General features: G+C 46.3%; 1 protein-coding gene across 1 annotated transcript in view; it reads left to right on the top strand.

The window, feature by feature from the left end:
- Positions 1-20,474, top strand: part of LOC311325898 (cGMP-dependent protein kinase 1-like) — a gene marked incomplete at both ends in the record, with an annotated part of 136,591 nt that overhangs the window by 30,034 nt on the left and 86,083 nt on the right. The window contains one exon of the mRNA XM_084458716.1: positions 12,190-12,303. Coding sequence (XP_084314842.1) covers positions 12,190-12,303 — 114 coding nt within the window. The remainder of the gene's footprint in view (positions 1-12,189; positions 12,304-20,474) is intronic.

The following is a 20,474-nucleotide window of genomic DNA, read 5'->3' as shown; positions in this document are numbered from 1 at the left end:
CCATCTCCCTCCCAATACCATCTCCATCCCATTCACATCTCCATCCCAATACCATCTCCATCCCAATACCATCTCCCTCCCAATACCATCTCCATCCCAATACCATCTCCCTCCCAATACCATCTCCCTCCCAATACCATCTCCATCCCAATACCATCTCCATCCCATTCACATCTCCATCCTAATACCATCTCCCTCCCAATACCATCTCCCTCCCAATACCATCTCCCTCCCAATACCATCTCCATCCCATTCACATCTCCATCCTAATACCATCTCCCTCCTAATACCATCTCCATCCCAATACCATCTCCATCCCAATACCATCTCCCTCCCAATACCATCTCCCTCCCAATACCATCTCCATCCCAATACCATCTCCCTCCCAATACCATCTCCCTCCTAATACCATCTCCCTCCTAATACCATCTCCCTCCTAATACCATCTCCCTCCCAATACCATCTCCCTCCCAATACCATCTCCCTCCTAATACCATCTCCCTCCTAATACCATCTCCCTCCCAATACCATCTCCATCCCAATACCATCTCCCTCCCAATACCATCTCCCTCCCAATACCATCTCCCTCCCAATACCATCTCCCTCCCAATACCATCTCCATCCTAATACCATCTCCCTCCCAATACCATCTCCATCCCATTCACATCTCCCTCCCAATACCATCTCCATCCTAATACCATCTCCCTCCCAATACCATCTCCCTCCCAATACCATCTCCCTCCCAATACCATCTCCCTCCCAATACCATCTCCATCCTAATACCATCTCCCTCCCAATACCATCTCCCTCCCAATACCATCTCCCTCCCAATACCATCTCCCTCCCAATACCATCTCCCTCCCAATACCATCTCCATCCCAATACCATCTCCATCCCAATACCATCTCCATCCCATTCACATCTCCCTCCCAATACCATCTCCATCCCAATACCATCTCCCTCCCAATACCATCTCCCTCCCAATACCATCTCCCTCCCAATACCATCTCCATCCCATTCACATCTCCCTCCCAATACCATCTCCATCCCAATACCATCTCCCTCCCAATACCATCTCCACCCCAATACCATCTCCATCCTAATACCATCTCCCTCCCAATACCATCTCCATCCCAATACCATCTCCATCCCAATACCATCTCCATCCCATTCACATCTCCATCCCATTCACATCTCCCTCCCAATACCATCTCCCTCCTAATACCATCTCCCTCCCAATACCATCTCCCTCCCAATACCATCTCCATCCCAATCTCATATCCGTCCCAATACCATCTCCATCCCAATACCATCTCCATCCCATTCACATCTCCATCCCATTCACATCTCCATCCCAATACCATCTCCATCCCAATACCATCTCCATCCTAATACCATCTCCATCCTAATACAATCTCCATCCCAATCTCATATCCGTCCCATTCACATCTCCATCCCATTCACATCTCCATCCTAATACCATCTCCATCCCATTCACATCTCCATCCCAATACCATCTTCATCCCAATACCATCTCCATCCTAATACCATCTCCATCCCATTACCATCTTCATCCCATTCACATCTCCATCCCATTCACATCTCCATCCCAATACCATCTCCATCCCATTCACATCTCCATCCCAATACCATCTCCATCCCAATACCATCTCCCTCCTAATACCATCTCCATCCCAATCTCATCTCCATTCCCCATCTCTATCCCAACCCCATTGCCATCTCCCTCCCAATCCCATCTCGGTCCTAATCTCATCTCCATCCTAATCCTGTCTCCGTCCCGATGTTTCCTCTCCCTGTCACTCAGCCTCATGCCCTCCATCCTGTCCTTCCTCCTCTCTCTCTCTCTCTCTCTCTCTCTCTCTCTCTCTCTCTCTCTCTCTCTCTCTCTCCTCGCTCTCCCTCTGTGTCTCAGTGACTGTGTGAAGGACTGACCCTCCTGTTCTCTCCAGGTGTGTTGATATTGATTGTTGTCTCCATAGCCTGATGAATACGCCTTCCGGGAGGAATTAACCAGTCATTTGGGAGTGATTCCAGAGTCATTTGGGAGTGATTCCAGAGTCATTTGGGAGTGATTCCAGAGTCATTTGGGAGTGATTCCAGAGTCATTTGGGAATGATTCCAGAGTCATTTGGGAGTGATTCCAGGGTCTTTATTCCTCACTGTGAATTAATGTGTTTACGCTCTCAAGAGTCACTCAGCCGTAAAGGAGAGCTGGTTGAGGTGTGTGTGTGTGTGTGTCTAAGTAGAGTGGATGAGGTCTTGACTGTGGTGTGGTATAGAGCCAGAGATTCAGCTGCAACTGGATAAGCTCTTCTCTCCTGACACACACACAGACACACGCACAAGCGCACACACACACACACACACACACACACACACACACACACACACGCACACACACACACACACTTTTGGTTTGCTTTGAAATGGAAGCTGCAAAACATCATTGCTGTGTAGAGCAAGCAGTGGTTATTAAAGCATTATGGAACCAGAAGCAGTGGGATGTCATGGATATGGCCACGGCTAGCGAGAGTGGTTAGGCACGAGGGGCAGCGGAGTTACCCCGTTACACCCCGCTAGCCATGCCGATATCCGTGACCAGGGTGCGATTTGTAAAAAACCCAGAGGGGGGGACATTTTCAAACAAAATTTAATGTCCAGAAATTGAACAAATGTAAACATCAGAACAAAGGTATGCTCTTATTGTATTCCTATACACCCAACAAAGTGCTAAAAGAAAGGACAAACCATACGATGTTAGGTTATTGATCACACTGCTATGAATGTAGAGCTATCCCGTCCTCATCATAGATCTTTAGACCTCATGAAAAAAAAGTGATATGTGTAGGCTAGTTAAAGGTAGGCACTATGTGCATTATATTATAGGCTACATCAAATCACTGTTACAGTAGGCCTGTGCCTTGAAAGCAAATTTGAACACCAGCCATCTATCCCGACAAATCTGTAGGCTAACATTCAGCATGGATCCATCTTGGTCCACAATCACACGCACTTTCACCGGTAGGCCAGGCCGCAAGGCTGAAAAGAAAATCTGGAACACAAGATAAAATATAAATTGGTCTCGTGAAAAAGAGGCTAAATTGGTGGCCGTGACAATGTGCTGCGCTGACTTGGCTATCGGCTAATATCCAGGATGAGAATAGCAAAACAAAAGCAATACATGCTGAAGATTGGCCGCTTATCACCCACAACAATAATTGTATTATAATAAAATATTAATTCTGTCACTTACCGATATTTATCACTAGCAGAAGCGTCTGCTTTGGTGACGGACCTCTGGCATTTTGGGCATCCTCCAAAATCATTGCAGCAAAATATGACGAAATGCTTCATTGCTAATTCTTGCTAGTTAGAGTAGGCGCTTGGTTGACAGTTGCCATGACAATCAAACGCGTGGTTAGAACTAGCTGTTGTAAATCATATTTTTGAAATAGCTAGTGTAGTTTTTCTAAATTGCGCCATCTATTTTCGGGCACAGGAATTGTAGCTATATTCAGTCTGACCAAAAGCAGGGATAAAAACGTATCCCCACCGGCGATAAAAATGAATGATCAGAGGAGGGGATATCAAAACCAGAGGGGGGGAAATCACCCCCACCCCCCCAGCAATTCACACGCTGTCCGTGACATCCCACGGCTTAGAGTTCCATAATGCTTTTATACAACGGTTGCCACATTTATCTGTCAATATTTCAAAAAGAAAGACAATACGAACTTTAAAGGACAATGCTCGTTTTTGACAACCTGGACCTTATTTACGACATATTATAAGACGTTTCACTCACCGAGATCCCTTTGGTGTAGTTCGGAGGCATGTAGAAGAAATGTAAAATCCAGCGAGCCAGTATATCCATGTAATGGCGGTGGTCGGGGCAACGAGAATGCAGTTTCTAAAAATCTATTTTCTGCCGCGAAACGGTTGTTTTCATTAATCTGTCTTTATGAATCGCTAGTTGTGCTTACATAGAGCATAGGCCTGTTGTGGTTGTTCACATGCTTCTGTAATATAATCTTTAGAAACATCTTTAGACACGAAATAGCTTCCCCACTTGCTCCGGCACGCATGCGCACAGCATGCTGGAGCAAGTGGGGAAGCTATTTCGTGAGACAATGGACCGGATCTATACCGTTGTATAATATATATTATATGTCCAGCTCTGACCTCTGATTGTTTGCAGTAATTGCAATTCCTTTGTTCCAGATTTGGCAGGGACTGATGGAGCAGTTTTTTTCTATTCAATGTTTTATATTTATATTTACAAGCGTTTATTTCATCTTCATGGAGTTCGGTCTGTGTGGAATTGTGCTCGCGCATCCCCGGAAGAAAAGAACTACGTCAGATTTCTCGTGCATAGCTTTGATCATTTGATAACCCCCCCAAAAAAGGATCCTTCAACCCAATGTCAACACTTGACTGGGCTTTATTTCATCGGGATCCTGACATCATTTTAGAAAAATTAAATGCATTGAACGATCACATATTGCTTCAGCATTTTTGTGATCATAGTTGTTCAAGCGCATCCCCAGGTAATGGACCAGTTGGACAGGACACACAAGTCCAACTTTATTTTCTGTAAACCACCATGTATGATGTCTCTCTCAATGATTTCACAGGGATTTAAAAACCCTGTCATACAAAATGGACCCTCCAAACCCTTTTTGTTAGCTGAAGATTCAAGATCAGTTTATTCGCCATGTATATGGTTTACACATGCACTGAAATGCATGGAGATGGTGTGTGTGTGTGTGTGTGTGTGTGTGTGTGTGTGTGTGTGTGTGTGTGTGTGTGTGTGTGTGTCTCTGCATCATGACTAGACAGACAGGGATTCTAATCCCCTGTAAATGAGTCCTAGTGATGTCTGAGAAGTGATTGGCTGAGCCACTCAGGAAATGAGACCAGCCCTCAACTGTACTTAATGTCACATTAATCTGTACGTAATCGTCCTAATGAGCTAATTAGGCCCAGTCTGAATAAATACAACACGCAGCATCACGGCTAATCACACAGCAGCCGTTCTGCTGGGGAGCTGGATGAGCGTTGACACTGCCCCCCTTACTCTCCATCAATCAGCCTGTCAGCACAGAGCTGTAAAGGGGTGATCTCCAGGACGAGGCAGAGATGAACCTGCAGGGCTGACAGGTTGATGCTTCCTCTGTGCTATTTTATGTCAGCTTTGTACAGTTAGACTATTAACTAGGGCTGGGTATTGGCAAGGACCTGACACAATACAATACAGCTCACCATATGATTGTATCACATTGCAATACATGGCGATACATTGCGATACTACACAATTTACAGAAAATTAAAAATTTGAGATGAAAATACAACTCCATCCCCCACTTCCTGGAGGTGACCTTGAGGGTGGAGGAAATGTAATGACATTTTACATGTTTTATTGATGATTTAATTCGATCCTTCATTTTGTATCTATATCTATTCATTTTGTATATCTATATCTATATCTATATCTATCCCCTGCCATGTTAGCTACCGCCAGCAGCTCTACAGTTCGCTCTGTCAGTCGGTTGGTTGGAGCAAAGCTCAAGTCTCAATGTGCTGCTAGAGACTATGGGCCTTATCTACTAGTTTTGCATGTATAAAAACGTGCCAATGCCTTAATACCCGCAAATAAATGTGCCAGGTGATCTATGAACGGTGTGCATGGAGAATTGCGTCCTTCAAGTGTGCAAATTTGCAAGCTCTATCCAATTAGTACTTTGAGCTGAAATTTATATGTAATAAGGGGCGTGCCCACCCTAGCGTGAAAAATATGGGAGTTGAAAATGCAAATACATAATGGTAGCACACGCTCAGTGACTTATCAAAACTGAAAGCAGTTTCAGTGATGGTATTTGCATGTGCTATTTAATACGTTTGAAGGGCAGGTAGTAATTCCTTCACTGTGAGGAACTGTGCTTCTTCTCCAGGTTGCGAGATGGAGACTTTGGAGATGGCTGGCTTATAGGCAACTCCATTTGGAAAATATTTGAGTCTATAAGGTTATAAAGTCTACTACAGTATGTGATGTTTTTGTATTTATTCATTTTAAGTTGATTACTCTCCAACACAGGAGATCTGGGTTATTTCCAGTGTGTCTTGTGGTTCTATAACATTACCCCCAAGCCACGCTCTCATGCTAGAGGGAATCATTTCATTCTTTTTATGTTTGTGCGCTGCAGTAGGGTAACCTATTATTTCATTTAGCAAAACGTTGTGTTCATCAGTCAGGCTTCACATGGGCAACAGCCTGCTTAGCTTTCACAGTAAAGGCTGTCAGATTGCAGCTATTGTGAATGTGCGCTTGTTCTGTACAGTAGTTTCCATGTGCTAAGCGTATTTTTGATGTATGTATTGACGCAAGGGCGGGAAAATCAATACAGTATTGTGGGAAAAAATATTGCAATGTTGTACTGTATTGATTTTATTGCACAGCCCTAGGATTAAAGGAGAATGTTTGTTTTTGACAACCTGGACCTTATTCACGGCATATTATAAGACGTTTGACTCACCGAGATCACTTTGGTGTAATTCAGAGGCCTGTAGAAGAAATTTAAAATCCAGCGTGAGCCAGTATATCCATGTAATGGCGGCGGACGGGGCACTGAGAATGCAGCTTCTAAAAAATCTATTTTCTGCCGCGAAACGGTTGTTTTCATCAATCTGTTTTTAGGAATCGCTAGTTGTGCTTACATAGAGCGAGGGCTTGTTGTGGTTTTCACATGCCTCTGTAATATGATCTTTAGAAACATCTTTAGTCTTCCCCTAACCAATCACATTTCATAGTTTAATTCCATTATCACATTCAAAGGACCCTGATTGGCCTGGTTGGAATTCCAACCAAGAAATCACTTTGGACGAGAGCCTTTTCAGAACCTGAATCTCATTTCGAAAAAATGTAAGTGGGCGTGTGATTCAGGGGCTGGAGCCAGGCTGTTTCATCTCAATATTAAAAATCATTTTGATGTCAGTAAATGTCTTGATTATGATATTCAACCTCATGGGATTATAGGGTCCATTCTTAAACAGTCTCAACGGGCCGAGTGTTTACTTTCACACCAATGTGAAATCAGCTGATTAATTATTTTGTTTCTTTCTTTCTTTTGTTCGTTCATTCGTTCGTTCGAACATTCTTTCTTTCTTTCTTTCTTTCTTTCTTTCTTTCTTTCTTTCTTTCTTTCTTTCTTTCTTTCTTTCTTTCTGTCTTTCTTTCTTTCTTTCTTTCTTTCTTTCTTTCTTTCTTTCTTTCTGTCTTTCTGTCTTTCTTTCTTTCTGTCTTTCTTTCTTTCTTTCGAACATCATCTTAGAACAGAGCCCAGCTGGTGGTTGTCCAGTGTCCCCTGGGAGGAGGGCTGGTGGGCCGGGCTGGTCAGAGCAGGCTGAGCCCTCTGGAGGACCCACCAGCGACCCTCTGACCACAGCCTAGCATGGGAATAGAACAGCTGACCTCAGAACAATGTCTAGGCAGCCCCCCCCCCCCCACCCCCCACCCCCACCAATGACCTTCACAGGCTGTGACCTTCTCTCTGGTCTGTGGGAATGGGCGGAGTCAGCGGTGGCCTCCCAACCACTTTTCCCAGGGCAGATGTTTCTGTATATCCCTAATGGATGAGGGTAGGGTTGGCAGTAGGGTAATCTGATTGTACATCAGTGTTTATGGTTGAACTTCTGTCCTGAAGGTAGAAATGGGGCCTTTTCTCATTATATTATGGTCTATGGGACTGGTCCTCCCCCATATCCAGCATTTCCTGCTCAGACTGTTAGAAAACAACTGAATGGCCAGATCTCTCTCCAGCCCCTGCTTGACCCCTGGAACACGGCTGTATTTAGAGACATAATAGCCTCAATATGAGCTAGGAAATTAAGTGATGTTCTTTTCCAAATCCACTTTGTGTAGTAAAAAGCTTAACATGAATGTTCTAGTGAAGACGAGACACTGGCCTAGCTACAAACCACCTCTAACTCACTTCAACTATGATTGTTTTAAATTTGTTATACAAATAAAGTTTGACTTGACTTGACTAAATGATCAGTGAATATGACTGGATATTTACCTGAGTCATATTCACTGCTTGCCCTGCAACCATGCTGTACTTTCCTGTCCCCCACCTGCAGGGACGGCTGGTTCATTAGGCCGATATGGGCGACGCACCACCAAAGGGAAAAGAGAGGGATTTTTTATATCCCATTCTACTGGTGTTATGCTACTAGCTTCTAGTTTGTCCTACTTCTGAATATCATTGTCCAATCCGTGTCAAGTCATGTTCTGTGGAGTACCGCCCCTTTCCAAAGATTTCAGTCTAGTAGAAAATCGTCCAGCTTGTTCTGACAGACTTGCATGTAAAATATATATATATCTCCATGGGTTCTGGAGGGGCTTGACAAACGTGTGTATGTCACACAGCTGTCCCCAGGCTAGCGTCACATTCAACATGGCTAGCGTTAAGAGCAACTCAAACTCAGTTCAATCATTCATTATTTGGATTAAATGCATGTGTGTAGCTGTTTACTATATTGCGGAAAATCTCAAAGTCTCTAAGTCGCTACAGTTTGCCGCCCATGTCGGGAATGATGCATTACATCTTAAATGGTGTTGAGAGACTTTAAGATGTAATGCATCATCCCCGACATGGGCGGCAGCAGTGAGTAGGCTAAACAAAGCGGAGAGCGCCGAATCACCAGTAGAAGAAGACAGTCGATGCGCTGTGGATATAAAACATTTAAGTGTACAAATTTGCCTTTTATTTGAAAGGTGGGGGACTACAAACTGTAGCGACTTAGGAGAAAAGGCTTTCATCTTTCCAACGATGTGTTTACTTTGGTGAGTAACGAAACGGTTTTGTCTGTAGAGTCGGACGACCGGGCTGATGAAGCGCTTTCATAGGCAAATTGTATTGAGAGTAACAGGGCGTTATCATTGAGAGTAACAGGGCGTTATCATTGAGAGTAACAGGGCGTTATCTGTATAGATATCGCCCTGGACCAGGTCTAGGTGGATCCCCATCCACAATGACCCCGTTTACACCTTGCATTAAAATGTGTCTCCTATCGAGATTGTATCTAGATAATGATTTAGCCTAATTACATTTACACCTGGCATTAATATGCGTTTCGATTACCTTCAACCCGATCCGTTTGAGATCCGATCCACTCTGTCCAGCTGACAATCGAACGTCACATCCTGTTTGTGCTTGAATATTTTCGTCTGACTAAATTGAGAGTAGACACTTTTGTCTCGTCTGGACTCCAACCTTGACCAGGATCCATTTTAATGCTTTCTTGCTAGCTGCCATGGAAGCCTGCTCCTTGCTGGTCTGGAACCGGCGCGTTCCAACGGCTCCGTATTTCCGCCCACGTTGTTGATATGTGGATTAAAAACGCATTTCCATTTACACTTCTATTAAATGTGGTCGAAATGCGTCCCCGACCACCTCCGGAGGTGGTTTGGACGATCGGATCGCAATCCGTCCTCAAAACGTTTTGGGCGCATTTACACCTGTATTTTCATGTGGTTTAGCACCATCAGATTGCAATCTGATCACCAAAATTTTAATGCCAGGTGTAAACGGGGTCTGTGTGTGTATCAGTATCGTCTGACCCTGGTAGGGGGGGAAGGATGAGGAAGGGAAGCAAGTAAGCAGCCAGACAGCATCACCTCCACCTCAGACCATGTCACCTCTGCCCTGAACCGCCATTAAGGCAGGTTCTCAGATGACAGCCAACCCATTAACGAGATGACAGGGGGACACGATGTCCTCCAGAGGAAAACTTTGGTGACAGTCACACTGGAGACATGTGTTTAAGGGTATTTTGCATCCGTCATTCAGTCTCTTATGACCTCATTGGAGTCCGTCAGGGAGAATGTACCCTAGATGGAAATTCCTATTTATCTTGTGGCCTGTCCTCTGATTCCATCCACGTCGGTTGGCTTTCATTTGATTGGAATTTGAATACACGTAGCTCTTGTGTTTTGCATGTGGAGCTTCCTCTGGACTGGCCTTTCCTCTGCACACACCTTTGCATCGTCCCATTTGGCTTTTCCTGTTAAGTGAGATCAGAACAAAGCAAACTAATTGGATAGCTCTGTGTGTGTGTGTGTGTGTGTGTGTGTGTGTGTGTGTGTGTGTGTGTGTGTGTGTCAGCTGATACTGCAGTATTGTGTGTTTTCTTCTGCAACAAAGCCCAAATTGGATTAGCTGTGCCCAGCGTGTCTCGACGGTGAAGCTGCTCTGCTCCTGTACAGACAGACACAGGCCCACACCGTGTTAGTGGACCTGCTGTCCAGACATGGACATTCTCCTACTACAGAGCCCCCCGTCATGTCTGAATTGACTGGTTGCTCTAGCTACGACATCAACCCCTGTCCTGTCTGCTGTCTGTGTGCTCCGCTCTGGGACAGGGCGCGTGTTGCTGCGTACGCCAGTGTCCTCGCCAGACTAGTGCTGGAGCCACCTCTGTGTGGGTGTTGGATTGCCAGCAGATTGCTGTCAGCCAGTCCTCACATCTCACTGCTGTCAGCCAGTCCTCACATCTCACTGCTGTCAGCCAGTCCTCACATCTCACTGCTGTCAGCCAGTCCTCACATCTCTGACGGCCATGCTCCTCACCCCAGACTCCAGATAGAGAGAGTTAGAAGCCTTTATTCAGACAGGGAAGAACATACTGAGACCAGGCCTTTTTACAGATGTGCCCTGCTTACAAACATATACAGTAATAGAGACACAGAGAACAGGACCTGTACAGTCATTAGTATCAGCACTACTTCCTTTTATCATTTAGACTTCTTCTTTTCTTTTCTTTCTCTGTTTATTCAATGTTGTTTCTGGTTAAAGGGGGTGTGAGCAGCTTCACTTGGATCTTGTAAATAATTTTAAAATAATTATTAATGCAAAAAGAAGAGATAGATGGTACAGGAGAGACTTAATAAAACCAAGCATCAACACATCCTGACTCCAGTCCCTCTCCTTCCCAGAGTCCTCTTCAGTCTGCTCACCTGTTGGCTCAGGTCAGGGGGGGGAACAGAACAGCCATTACAGGATCAAGAGGTTCCGTTGGTGTCTTATTATGTTTTCAACCGACTGATTGACTTCACTTTGTGGGTGGATCAACACTGTTGAAGTGGAACAGCCCATTAACAGTGTTGAAATGGCGAAATGTTCCATCTTTTTATGGTGGAACATATAAGGACTTGTCCTTTCATCTCCAGCTGTCTCTACGTGCACTTGGAGAGAGACAGGCCAGGCAACACCGAGGTCGTAACACCGAGGTCGTAACACCGAGGTGGTAACACACAGAGTGCTGAGTGAGGCAGTGTAAACAGGGCTGTGGCCACGGGCTCAGTCATCGCAGCCGCTACACAGCTGTGTGTACAGTAGGCTACCCCTCATGTTGTTTATGGGCATAGTCATACTGTGTGCTATGATGGGTTACTAAATGGTGCTCTGACATACAGTATATAGGTGCCCAAGTGGCCTATAGTGTCGTCCTATATGTGAGGGGTGAGTGGTGTGCTTTGCAGACTGTGTGTGACTGACAGACATTCTTATCACACCTTCGCCCAACTGACAGAGAGCAGTTTAAGTCTCTGGGAGTTCTGGCAAAATGACAGTCCCTCTTCCCTTATCTCTCGCACACCCGTTCCCGTCAGATCAGATACCTGGAGCTCACTTTGCCATCTGTCAGCTCTGCTGTTGTTTTTGTGTTTTTGTTTTGGACTGTAGCTCCCCGTCTCAGACACCTCTTCAGACACCTGGGTCTCTGGGACTCACATTCGGGTGACGGTGCTCTCACAAACACAATGGATGCAGCCTCATCCAATCACGGGAACAAAACCTCCGTAATCACTTCCAGCCACAATTCTCTGATGATCATGCAGACAAAAGAAATGAGAGAGACTAGTCAGCAGGACTGGGAGGGTCTGTCTTTATTGAGGATTTATCATTTGGGGACGGACTAGTTTTTGTATTAAAAGAAGGAGTTCACACAACAGGAGTTTTTACCGTTATTTACTAGCATATGTGGGAACAGACCTTGGTCAGACAGTAGTCCCATGTTCTCTTGTTCTTTATGTATATCATACTATGGCATGCCCCTGGATGAGATGTTTGAACTATGTGTGTGTGTGTGTGTGTGTGTGTGTGTTTTCAGATGGGAAGGTGGAGGTGACGAAGGAGAGTATGAAGCTGTGCACCATGGGACCAGGGAAGGTGTTTGGAGAGCTGGCCATCCTCTACAACTGCACCAGGACTGCCACAGTCAAGAGTGAGTCTTCATACACACACACACACACACACACACTGTCTCCCGGAGCCCCAGTACAGTACGAGGGCCCAACACACACACACACACACACACACACACACACTGTCTCCCGGAGCCCCAGTACAGTACGAGGGCCCAACACACACACACGCACACACACACACACTGTCTCCCGGAGCCCCAGTACAGTACGAGGGCCCAACACACACACACACACACTGTCTCCCGGAGCCCCAGTACAGTACGAGGGCCCAACTCCAGCTTCCCTCTCACGGGTCCACAGGGTCTCACCCTCACTGGGATTCTAATGAAGAATTATTCAAATGAGATTGAGTAGATTAGTCCAGCCTCTAACCACATACGTCCCTGCGCCTTCCCCACCTCCGCCCCAAACTGCACCCCTCCTGGGACCTGCCTTCCCCACCTCCGCCCCAAACTGCACCCCTCCTGGGACCTGCCTTCCCCACCTCCGCCCCAAACTGCACCCCTCCTGGGACCTGCCTTCCCCACCTCCGCCCCAAACTGCACCCCTCCTGGGACCTGATAGGTTGGATACAATTCTGAGACCACGCAGGTTAACTCTGGCTCTATTCTTTGAGAGGTCTGTTGGTGTGATTGCTAGAAATTAATTTAACTGTACGTTGACTTTTACTGTAGGGAGATGCTATCTTTAGAGTCTAGGGTAACCTGTCAGATCCTTAGCTGCATAAACTAACTTTTTACTAATACAAGAGAGCGGATATTACTTCTCTATCTGAGCCCATCTCTCTAGGGAGAGCAAAGTTAGAATAGAACTTCAACTTTAAATACAATATTTACTTTATTAACTAATTGATCAGGGCGGTAAGCAAAAGCAAAAAAATAATAAATGAATGATATTAGTAATTAAATGAAATAGTAATAAGTAAATAAAATCACAAAACTGTAAATTTGATCAGAGTTTACCCAGCTGCAGTCTGGCCTAGTCTGCTCTTTCTTATCAGCCATTATTGTCAGTTACAGCAGGACTCTACGCTAGAGGTCTTCTCGGGTCTAAAATGGACTGGACCCGAAACCGAGATAGACCCGAGACATTCGTTCCGAGATCCGACTAAATCCGATCATTTTTTAAAATATGTAAACCGGACCCGATTTTGTCCGAGAGCAGGAGTAGGACAGAGACCCGAGACCCGAGTCGGATCGGGTATTTTACGGATCCGACAGGCAGTAGTAGCAAGTAGCAGTAGCATTAATCACAGGCTGTCAGGCTGTTGGAATTGCGATTTATCCTCTTAACAAGGATCAATCACTGTTCTGTCAGGCTGTGATGTGGCAGCATGGAAATGAAACGGCCGTAAATAAATAAGGCTACACAAAGCTGCCACTAGGTTTGACCTCTTTATATTTCTTTCAGCTTATTATTCACAAGGTAGGCTACTGGTGGTGGCTGACGTGCCTCTGCTCGCGTCGCGCCCGCGGTCTCACTGAATTCACGTCATGCGTTCCTCTCGGGTATTACGCATAATGACACAGACCCGGGACCCGAGGTAATAGAAGGATCCACCCGAACCCAATTGACCATAATAAAAGCGTGGAAATGTGGACCCGGACTCGTACGGGTCTCAGGTCCGGTTCGGGTCCTCTCGGATTTACCCGACCCGTGAAGACCTCTACTCTACGCTCTATCCAGTGAGGACTTTGAAGGCTTCTTTTCTGAGTCCGGGCCCTTTTTTCGTCCAGATTGGAAAGTTCACACTCATTGTCCATTCTGCGTGTAATCAAGAGATTGCTAAATGTCTCCATCTGCAGTAAAGGCTGGTGGATTCCCTCCTGGGTCGCAGGCGAAGCCCCCAGCTGGGGAGTCCCAAGGAGCATTGCTGCTCCCTAACTTTGATACTCTTTCTCTCATCTCTCTGTCCTTCCATCACATCAATTTCAACCAATGAATAGCTCAAAAACAATCATCATGACTAAGTGTCTTCTTGATCTTGAACAGGCATATTCAGGCTTGTCCCTACTTTAACTAGAGTTACAAAGTAATAAAAAAGTGAACATCGTTAACTGTCTAAATCTTACTTGTACTTTTCTAGATTCTCAGTACTATATAATCAATGTTAACACAGATAACATCATTAGCTGGGCACATACGCTAGTATTACAAATCAGTGGTAAAATCACTGTTAACTCAGATGATCATTACACACTGTGCTCTGTGTGGGTAGGGTTACCAGATTTTCAAATGTTATTTTACATTGAAACAATGTTAAACCCTAACCCTAACCCTAACCCAAAGGCAAAGCTCTGGATCTACTGGTCTATCTTCGTCCCCACCCTCACCTATGGTCATGAAGGATGGGTCATGACCGAAAGAACGAGATCACGGATACAAGCGGCCGAAATGAGTTTTCTCCGGAGGGTGGCTGGGGTCTCCCTGAGAGATCGGGTGAGAAGTTCAGTCATCCGGGAGAGACTCGGAGTAGAGCCGCTGCTCCTTTGCGTCGAAAGGAGCCAGTTGAGGTGGTTCGGGCATCTAGTGAGGATGCCTCCTGGGCGCCTCCCTAGGGAGGTGTTCCAGGCGTGTCCGGCTGGGAGGAGGCCGCGGGGTAGACCCAGGACTAGGTGGGAGGAGGCCGCGGGGTAGACCCAGGACCAGGTGGGAGGAGGCCGCGGGGTAGACCCAGGACCAGGTGGCGGGACTACATCTCCGCACTGGCCTGTGAGCGGCTAAAGATTCCCCAGGCAGAGCTGGTTGATGCTGCTAGGGAAAGGGATGTCTGGGGCCCCCTGCTGGAGCTGCTGCCTCCGCGACCCGACCCCGGATAAGCGGATGAAGATGATGATGATGATGACATTGAAACAAAACATTTTTTTAACCACCCAATTGATTAAGCTCTGTGGTGAATGTGCCTTTTCTCTTTAGTCTTACATGTCATGAGTGTGCTCAGAAACTCACAACAGTTGCTACGGTAATAAACCGTGTGGGTCACCCTCAAAAAGGGGTAGTGGTCAGATGTCGGGCAGAAGACAGCACACACTCAGGGAAGGATAACAGCTTTATTCATAATTCATTTAAAACGGCAAAAGATGGTCTAGGTGCCCCCTGGAGGCGGCAGGCTGTCCGGTCACTGGAGAGTAACCAGGTAGGCGACCACAGTACCGTGGTCTGTTTTACTCGTGCTCCACTGGACAAACCCACACAGCACAACACGGCATCACTGGTTCAAACACCCACGGCAAGACACAACCTCACTGGTTCAACACCCACGGCAAGACACAACCTCACTGGTTCAAACACCCACGGCAAGACACAACCTCACTGGTTCAACACCCACGGCAAGACACAACCTCACTGGTTCAAACACCCACAGCAAGACACAACCTCACTGGTTCAACCACCACGGCACACAAGAGGGAATAACTCCCTAAAATAAAGGCTCACTGGCCTAGGTGCGCGCACACACTGCTACCGCCCCCCCCCCGGTGCCCCCCCCGCAACCCGACAGGCCTCCCCCTCTCCCGGGGCACGGAAGACCAGATTGCTATGCTTAAAATACACGTGTAATAACCTACAATACAAAGACCAAAAGACAAGGAAATAAAGATTAAAACAACACTCCCCTCCGACGAGTGTCGACACCCTCCCCTCAGGGGGAAAGTTGTGCGCCTTCGCTGGGGTACGTTGGGCTCGACCTGGCTGCGGATCGTGGCGACCTGGCTGCGGATCGTGGCGACCTGGCTGCGGATCGTGGCGACCTGGCTGCGGATCGTGGCGAGGTCCTTTCTGGTTGGCCCCGGTTCAGCGTCAGTCAGGGTCGGCCAAGACCAAACAGCGCCTGGAGCCTAGTCGAGGGAGAACAAGGCACTCCTATGATGTATCCCCCCTGGCTACACTAAATGGCCCAGCCCCCTGGCTACCTATCTTCGGTGCCCAGAGCCCTAACCAGCCGTGGGCACACCCCCCACCAAAAGACGCAAGTGCCCACAGCAAATACCGCCAGATCCAAAAGGACATATGGGTTCCCCCAGTAACCTCCCAGCCCAGCGCGCCCCATGCTCCCGGCTCTACTGCTGATCTAGAGTCCATGTCAGAGCGTGAGCCACTAGCTGGCAGCGTTCACACCTGTTCCCCATCAGCCTGATCACCTGATTGAGGCGCAGGTGTCGTCAGCCTTACAAGGGATGGGCTACACAGAGTCCCATCACACTACAATCAATTGACACAGCTACAGTCAAATCAGTGTTTAATCCCCACACAGTTTCTATTGTTGGTTTTCTGACTGGATTTAATGTTTAATGAAATAACATACTAATAGAACGCCATTAACAGCTCTGACTGCAAACATTAATTCCGGGTGACAATAAGAATAAAGTTTGATTTGATTTGAGAAAACTTCTAGGCAGTTGAAAATGGTGCCGCTCCACGTGTAGCCTACAGTATGTGATGCTCTTTTGCTAAATGTTTCAAAGAGTGCTCGTGTTTCCTCCCTCACTTGCAAAAGACTGTTTGCACTTAGCAACGAGCAACCAAGGTTTGAGCGTTTCCAGATGGTCTCTGCGCGTGTGTGAGTGGGTGGTGCACAATATGGACCCGCTGTTGCGCAACACAGAATTGGAGCGAGAGATGTCTCTCGGGGTTGGAACGATAAAAGGTGCAAGATAACGTTTATACATGTATAGCCTAAAAAAATAGAAAATCAGTTTCCAATACTGTTAGTTTTGACCAGGTGCAGCCATCCTTACATATTAACATAGTCGATGCGTCGCCCCAGCCCTAATATGCTGTGTACCCGACTGAATTTTGAATCAGATTCGCCTATTCAAATCAGAGATTCAAATCAGAGATTTGACAATTCGTTCCTCTTTTTTTCTCCTATGCTGAGGGGAGACTGCGGTAGTCGGGAGTCGGACTCAAACACGCAGGCAGCACAATAAAAGGCGCATATTTTCTAGTCCACATTGCCCATCTATGTTTCCCATAGCCTACATTAGCTTTTTTCTTGCTAATTTGTGATTGGCCAAAACGCAGAAAAATTACTGCAAGGGAGGACAGTACTCTGGCCCTGTCTGAACAGGATTCAGATATTGACATTTTGTTAGTCCAATCACATTCCAGATTCCAGATTCACCACAGTGAGGCTGATTGGGTCGGCGTTGATGTCTGTGTTTCTCTTCCCTGTGCCATTGGAGACTTTTTGTGTGTTCGTAGCTCCATAATATAATACATCCGAAAGTGTTATGGGACATATTATACATCAAACTGTTCTTCTATTTGTCTTGATTCTAGCCATCTAAATATCCAAGCTGACATAAATACTTTTTGAGCTAGAGCCGTCTGAACACGACAGTTCCACTGGCTGGCTATAGCCGGTAACGTTAGCTACGAGGTGCACGTCAGGCTAGGGCATAGGCAGGCGCGCTGATTGGCTGGAGTCAGGCTAGGGCATAGGCAGGCTGCTGATTGGCTGGAGTCAGGCTAGGGCATAGGCAGGCGCGCTGATTGGCTGGAGGCGCAAACTGTCGTCAACTCGTCCAAAACATTTCTAGAGACTGGGTCGCAACCATGGATGTATTAATAGAACTGGATATAGCCACTCCATTCACTGACCGCTATCAACAATGAAGCCCTATTGAACCGCGCCATCTTGGCTAGATTTGTAGTCATTTGGCTATTTCCGGTGACTTTTGTACTTGCGCAGTTGTGCTTTTCTGTCCTACGCGCGTCCACGTCCACGGTCAACGTTGGCGTTGACCGCTTCTAGCTATCGAATGGCCGACTGGTGTAAGATGGATAGCCTAACGTTAGAGAGATAAATGTAGTCTATGGTTATGTTAATAAAGCTAACAATGATGTTGTAACATGCATGCAGCACTGCCGATCTGATCTGAAAGATTGATTCATTATTACCATGGATCGGTATTGGGACTGATCAAGGGCGAATGTGAAATAGCAGCCAGGAACTCAGCGGGTTATCCGAGATGCGGTAGCCGCGGCCAAAGCTCCTGCTGGCGGGGAGTGAAGCTCTTCAACTCGCCGGTCACTGGCTCCCTGGAGGAATTTAGCCTGGCTGCAATAACGTTATCGCGAACGGAATGAATACCATCTACTAGCAAACAAAACATGTTCAGTTATATTTAACCTGTTAAAACTAAGATGCCTGGATAGAAAAAATAATTTCTCCAATGGATATATTTTACAAAAACAGGTTAATATGCAAGCCGGTTTTCATTGCTAAATCAAAGCGGGGAGAGCCGAGAACGTGCGTGGACGCGCGTCGGACAGAAAAGCTCAACTGCGCAAGTACAAAAGTCACCGGAAATAGCAAAATGACTACAAATCTAGCCAAGATGGCGCGGTTCAATAGGCCTTCACTTTAGATTTCAGATCCTGGGGGCTTGGTCGCAACACCGGATCGGAGAAATCCACAGCCTGGCTCCTGCTTGCGTGAGAATTGATCGCTTTGCAGTGCTTATTCCTCATCCAGTGATGGATGGAAAAAATTTCAACTGAATGTTCATATATTGTTCTGATAATTGTAGCTATAGCAACATAAGAGTGGCAGCTTTGACAGCAACCCAAATGAGCTAATCCCATAGCTGTACCATTGCTAGCTAGCCATGAGCGAACTGTTGGATACTGCATTTGCTGTGCAACGTATTCCATTGTCCAGTTGTCAAATCTATTTGCCAACAAACTGTTTGAGCGCCAGCACACCTCAGTGTCCCCTAATCAAAAACATCACCTAACCTCTCCAGCACCTCACCAATATCAATTCTTTTCTCTCTTTAGAGAAGAGTACAATCCATTACAACAACTATTGCTTACAATGTTTTATTGTTTTTTTGTAATATTTTATCATGAATATAATAAATAAATGCTGCATGTAGTTAAAGAAAACTGTTTTTCATATGCTAAAATTGACTGTAAATCCACATTTTAAAGCTGATATTTCAAATAATAACTGACTGAGGGAAAGTGTCCCCCGGCGCCCATGGGCGGTTCACCTAGTAAGTAAGTAAGTAAGTAAGTTTTATTTATATAGCGCCTTTCACAGCACGAATGCACAAAGCGCTTTACAATACAAATTACAATTTACAATACCTCTCTTCCTCCTGTCCTCCTCAGTTTTTTGAGTCACCAGCCGCCACTGACACACACACACACATACACACACACACACACACAGTGACTGGTGTGTTGTGAGAGTGTGTCAGGATGAGGGATGGGTGTTTATGGAACAGAGAGGAAATGGCTACAGACGAGATCCTTGGCTTTAGAATAGCACGGGTTCCACACGGGTTCTCCACAGCCCTGCGTGAGAGAGACAGCACGTTGTGAGAGAGACAGCACGTTGTGAGAGAGACAGCATGTTGTGAGAGAGACAGCACGTTGTGAGAGAGACAGCATGTTGTGAGAGAGACAGCATGTTGTGAGAGAGACAGTATGTGTGAGAGAGACAGCACGTTGTGAGAGAGACAGTATGTTGTGAGAGAGACAGCACGTTGTGAGAGAGACAGCATGTTGTGAGAGAGACAGCATGTTGTGAGAGAGACAGCATGTTGTGAGAGAGACAGCATGTTGTGAGAGAGACAGCACGTTGTGAGAGAGACAGCATGTTGTGAGAGAGACAGCATGTTGTGAGAGAGACAGCACGTTGTGAGAGAGACAGCATGTTGTGAGAGAGACAGTATGTGAGAGAGACAGCATGTTGAGAGAGAGACAGCATGTTGTGAGAGAGACAGTATGTGTGAGAGAGACAGCATGTTGTGAGAGAGACAGCATGTTGAGAGAGAGACAGTATGTGAGAGAGACAGCATGTTGAGAGAGAGACAGCATGTTGAGAGAGACAGCATGTTGAGAGAGAGACAGCATGTTGAGAGAGAGACAGCATGTTGTGAGAGAGACAGTATGTGTGAGAGAGACAGCATGTTGTGAGAGAGACAGCATGTTGAGAGAGAGACAGCATGTTGTGAGAGAGAGAGACAGCATGTTGTGAGAGAGACAGCATGTTGTGAGAGAGACAGTATGTGTGAGAGAGACAGTATGTGTGAGAGAGACAGCATGTTGTGAGAGAGACAGCATGTTGTGAGAGAGACAGCATGTTGAGAGAGAGACAGCATGTTGAGAGAGAGACAGCATGTTGTGAGAGAGACAGTATGTGAGAGAGACAGCATGTTGAGAGAGAGACAGCATG

The sequence above is a fragment of the Borostomias antarcticus genome (assembly GCF_949987555.1).
Source record: "Borostomias antarcticus genome assembly, chromosome: 25".
Lineage (NCBI taxonomy): Eukaryota > Metazoa > Chordata > Actinopteri > Stomiiformes > Stomiidae > Borostomias > Borostomias antarcticus.
Note: the sequence above shows the minus strand (reverse complement) of the source record. Positions and strands in the feature narration are given on the sequence as shown.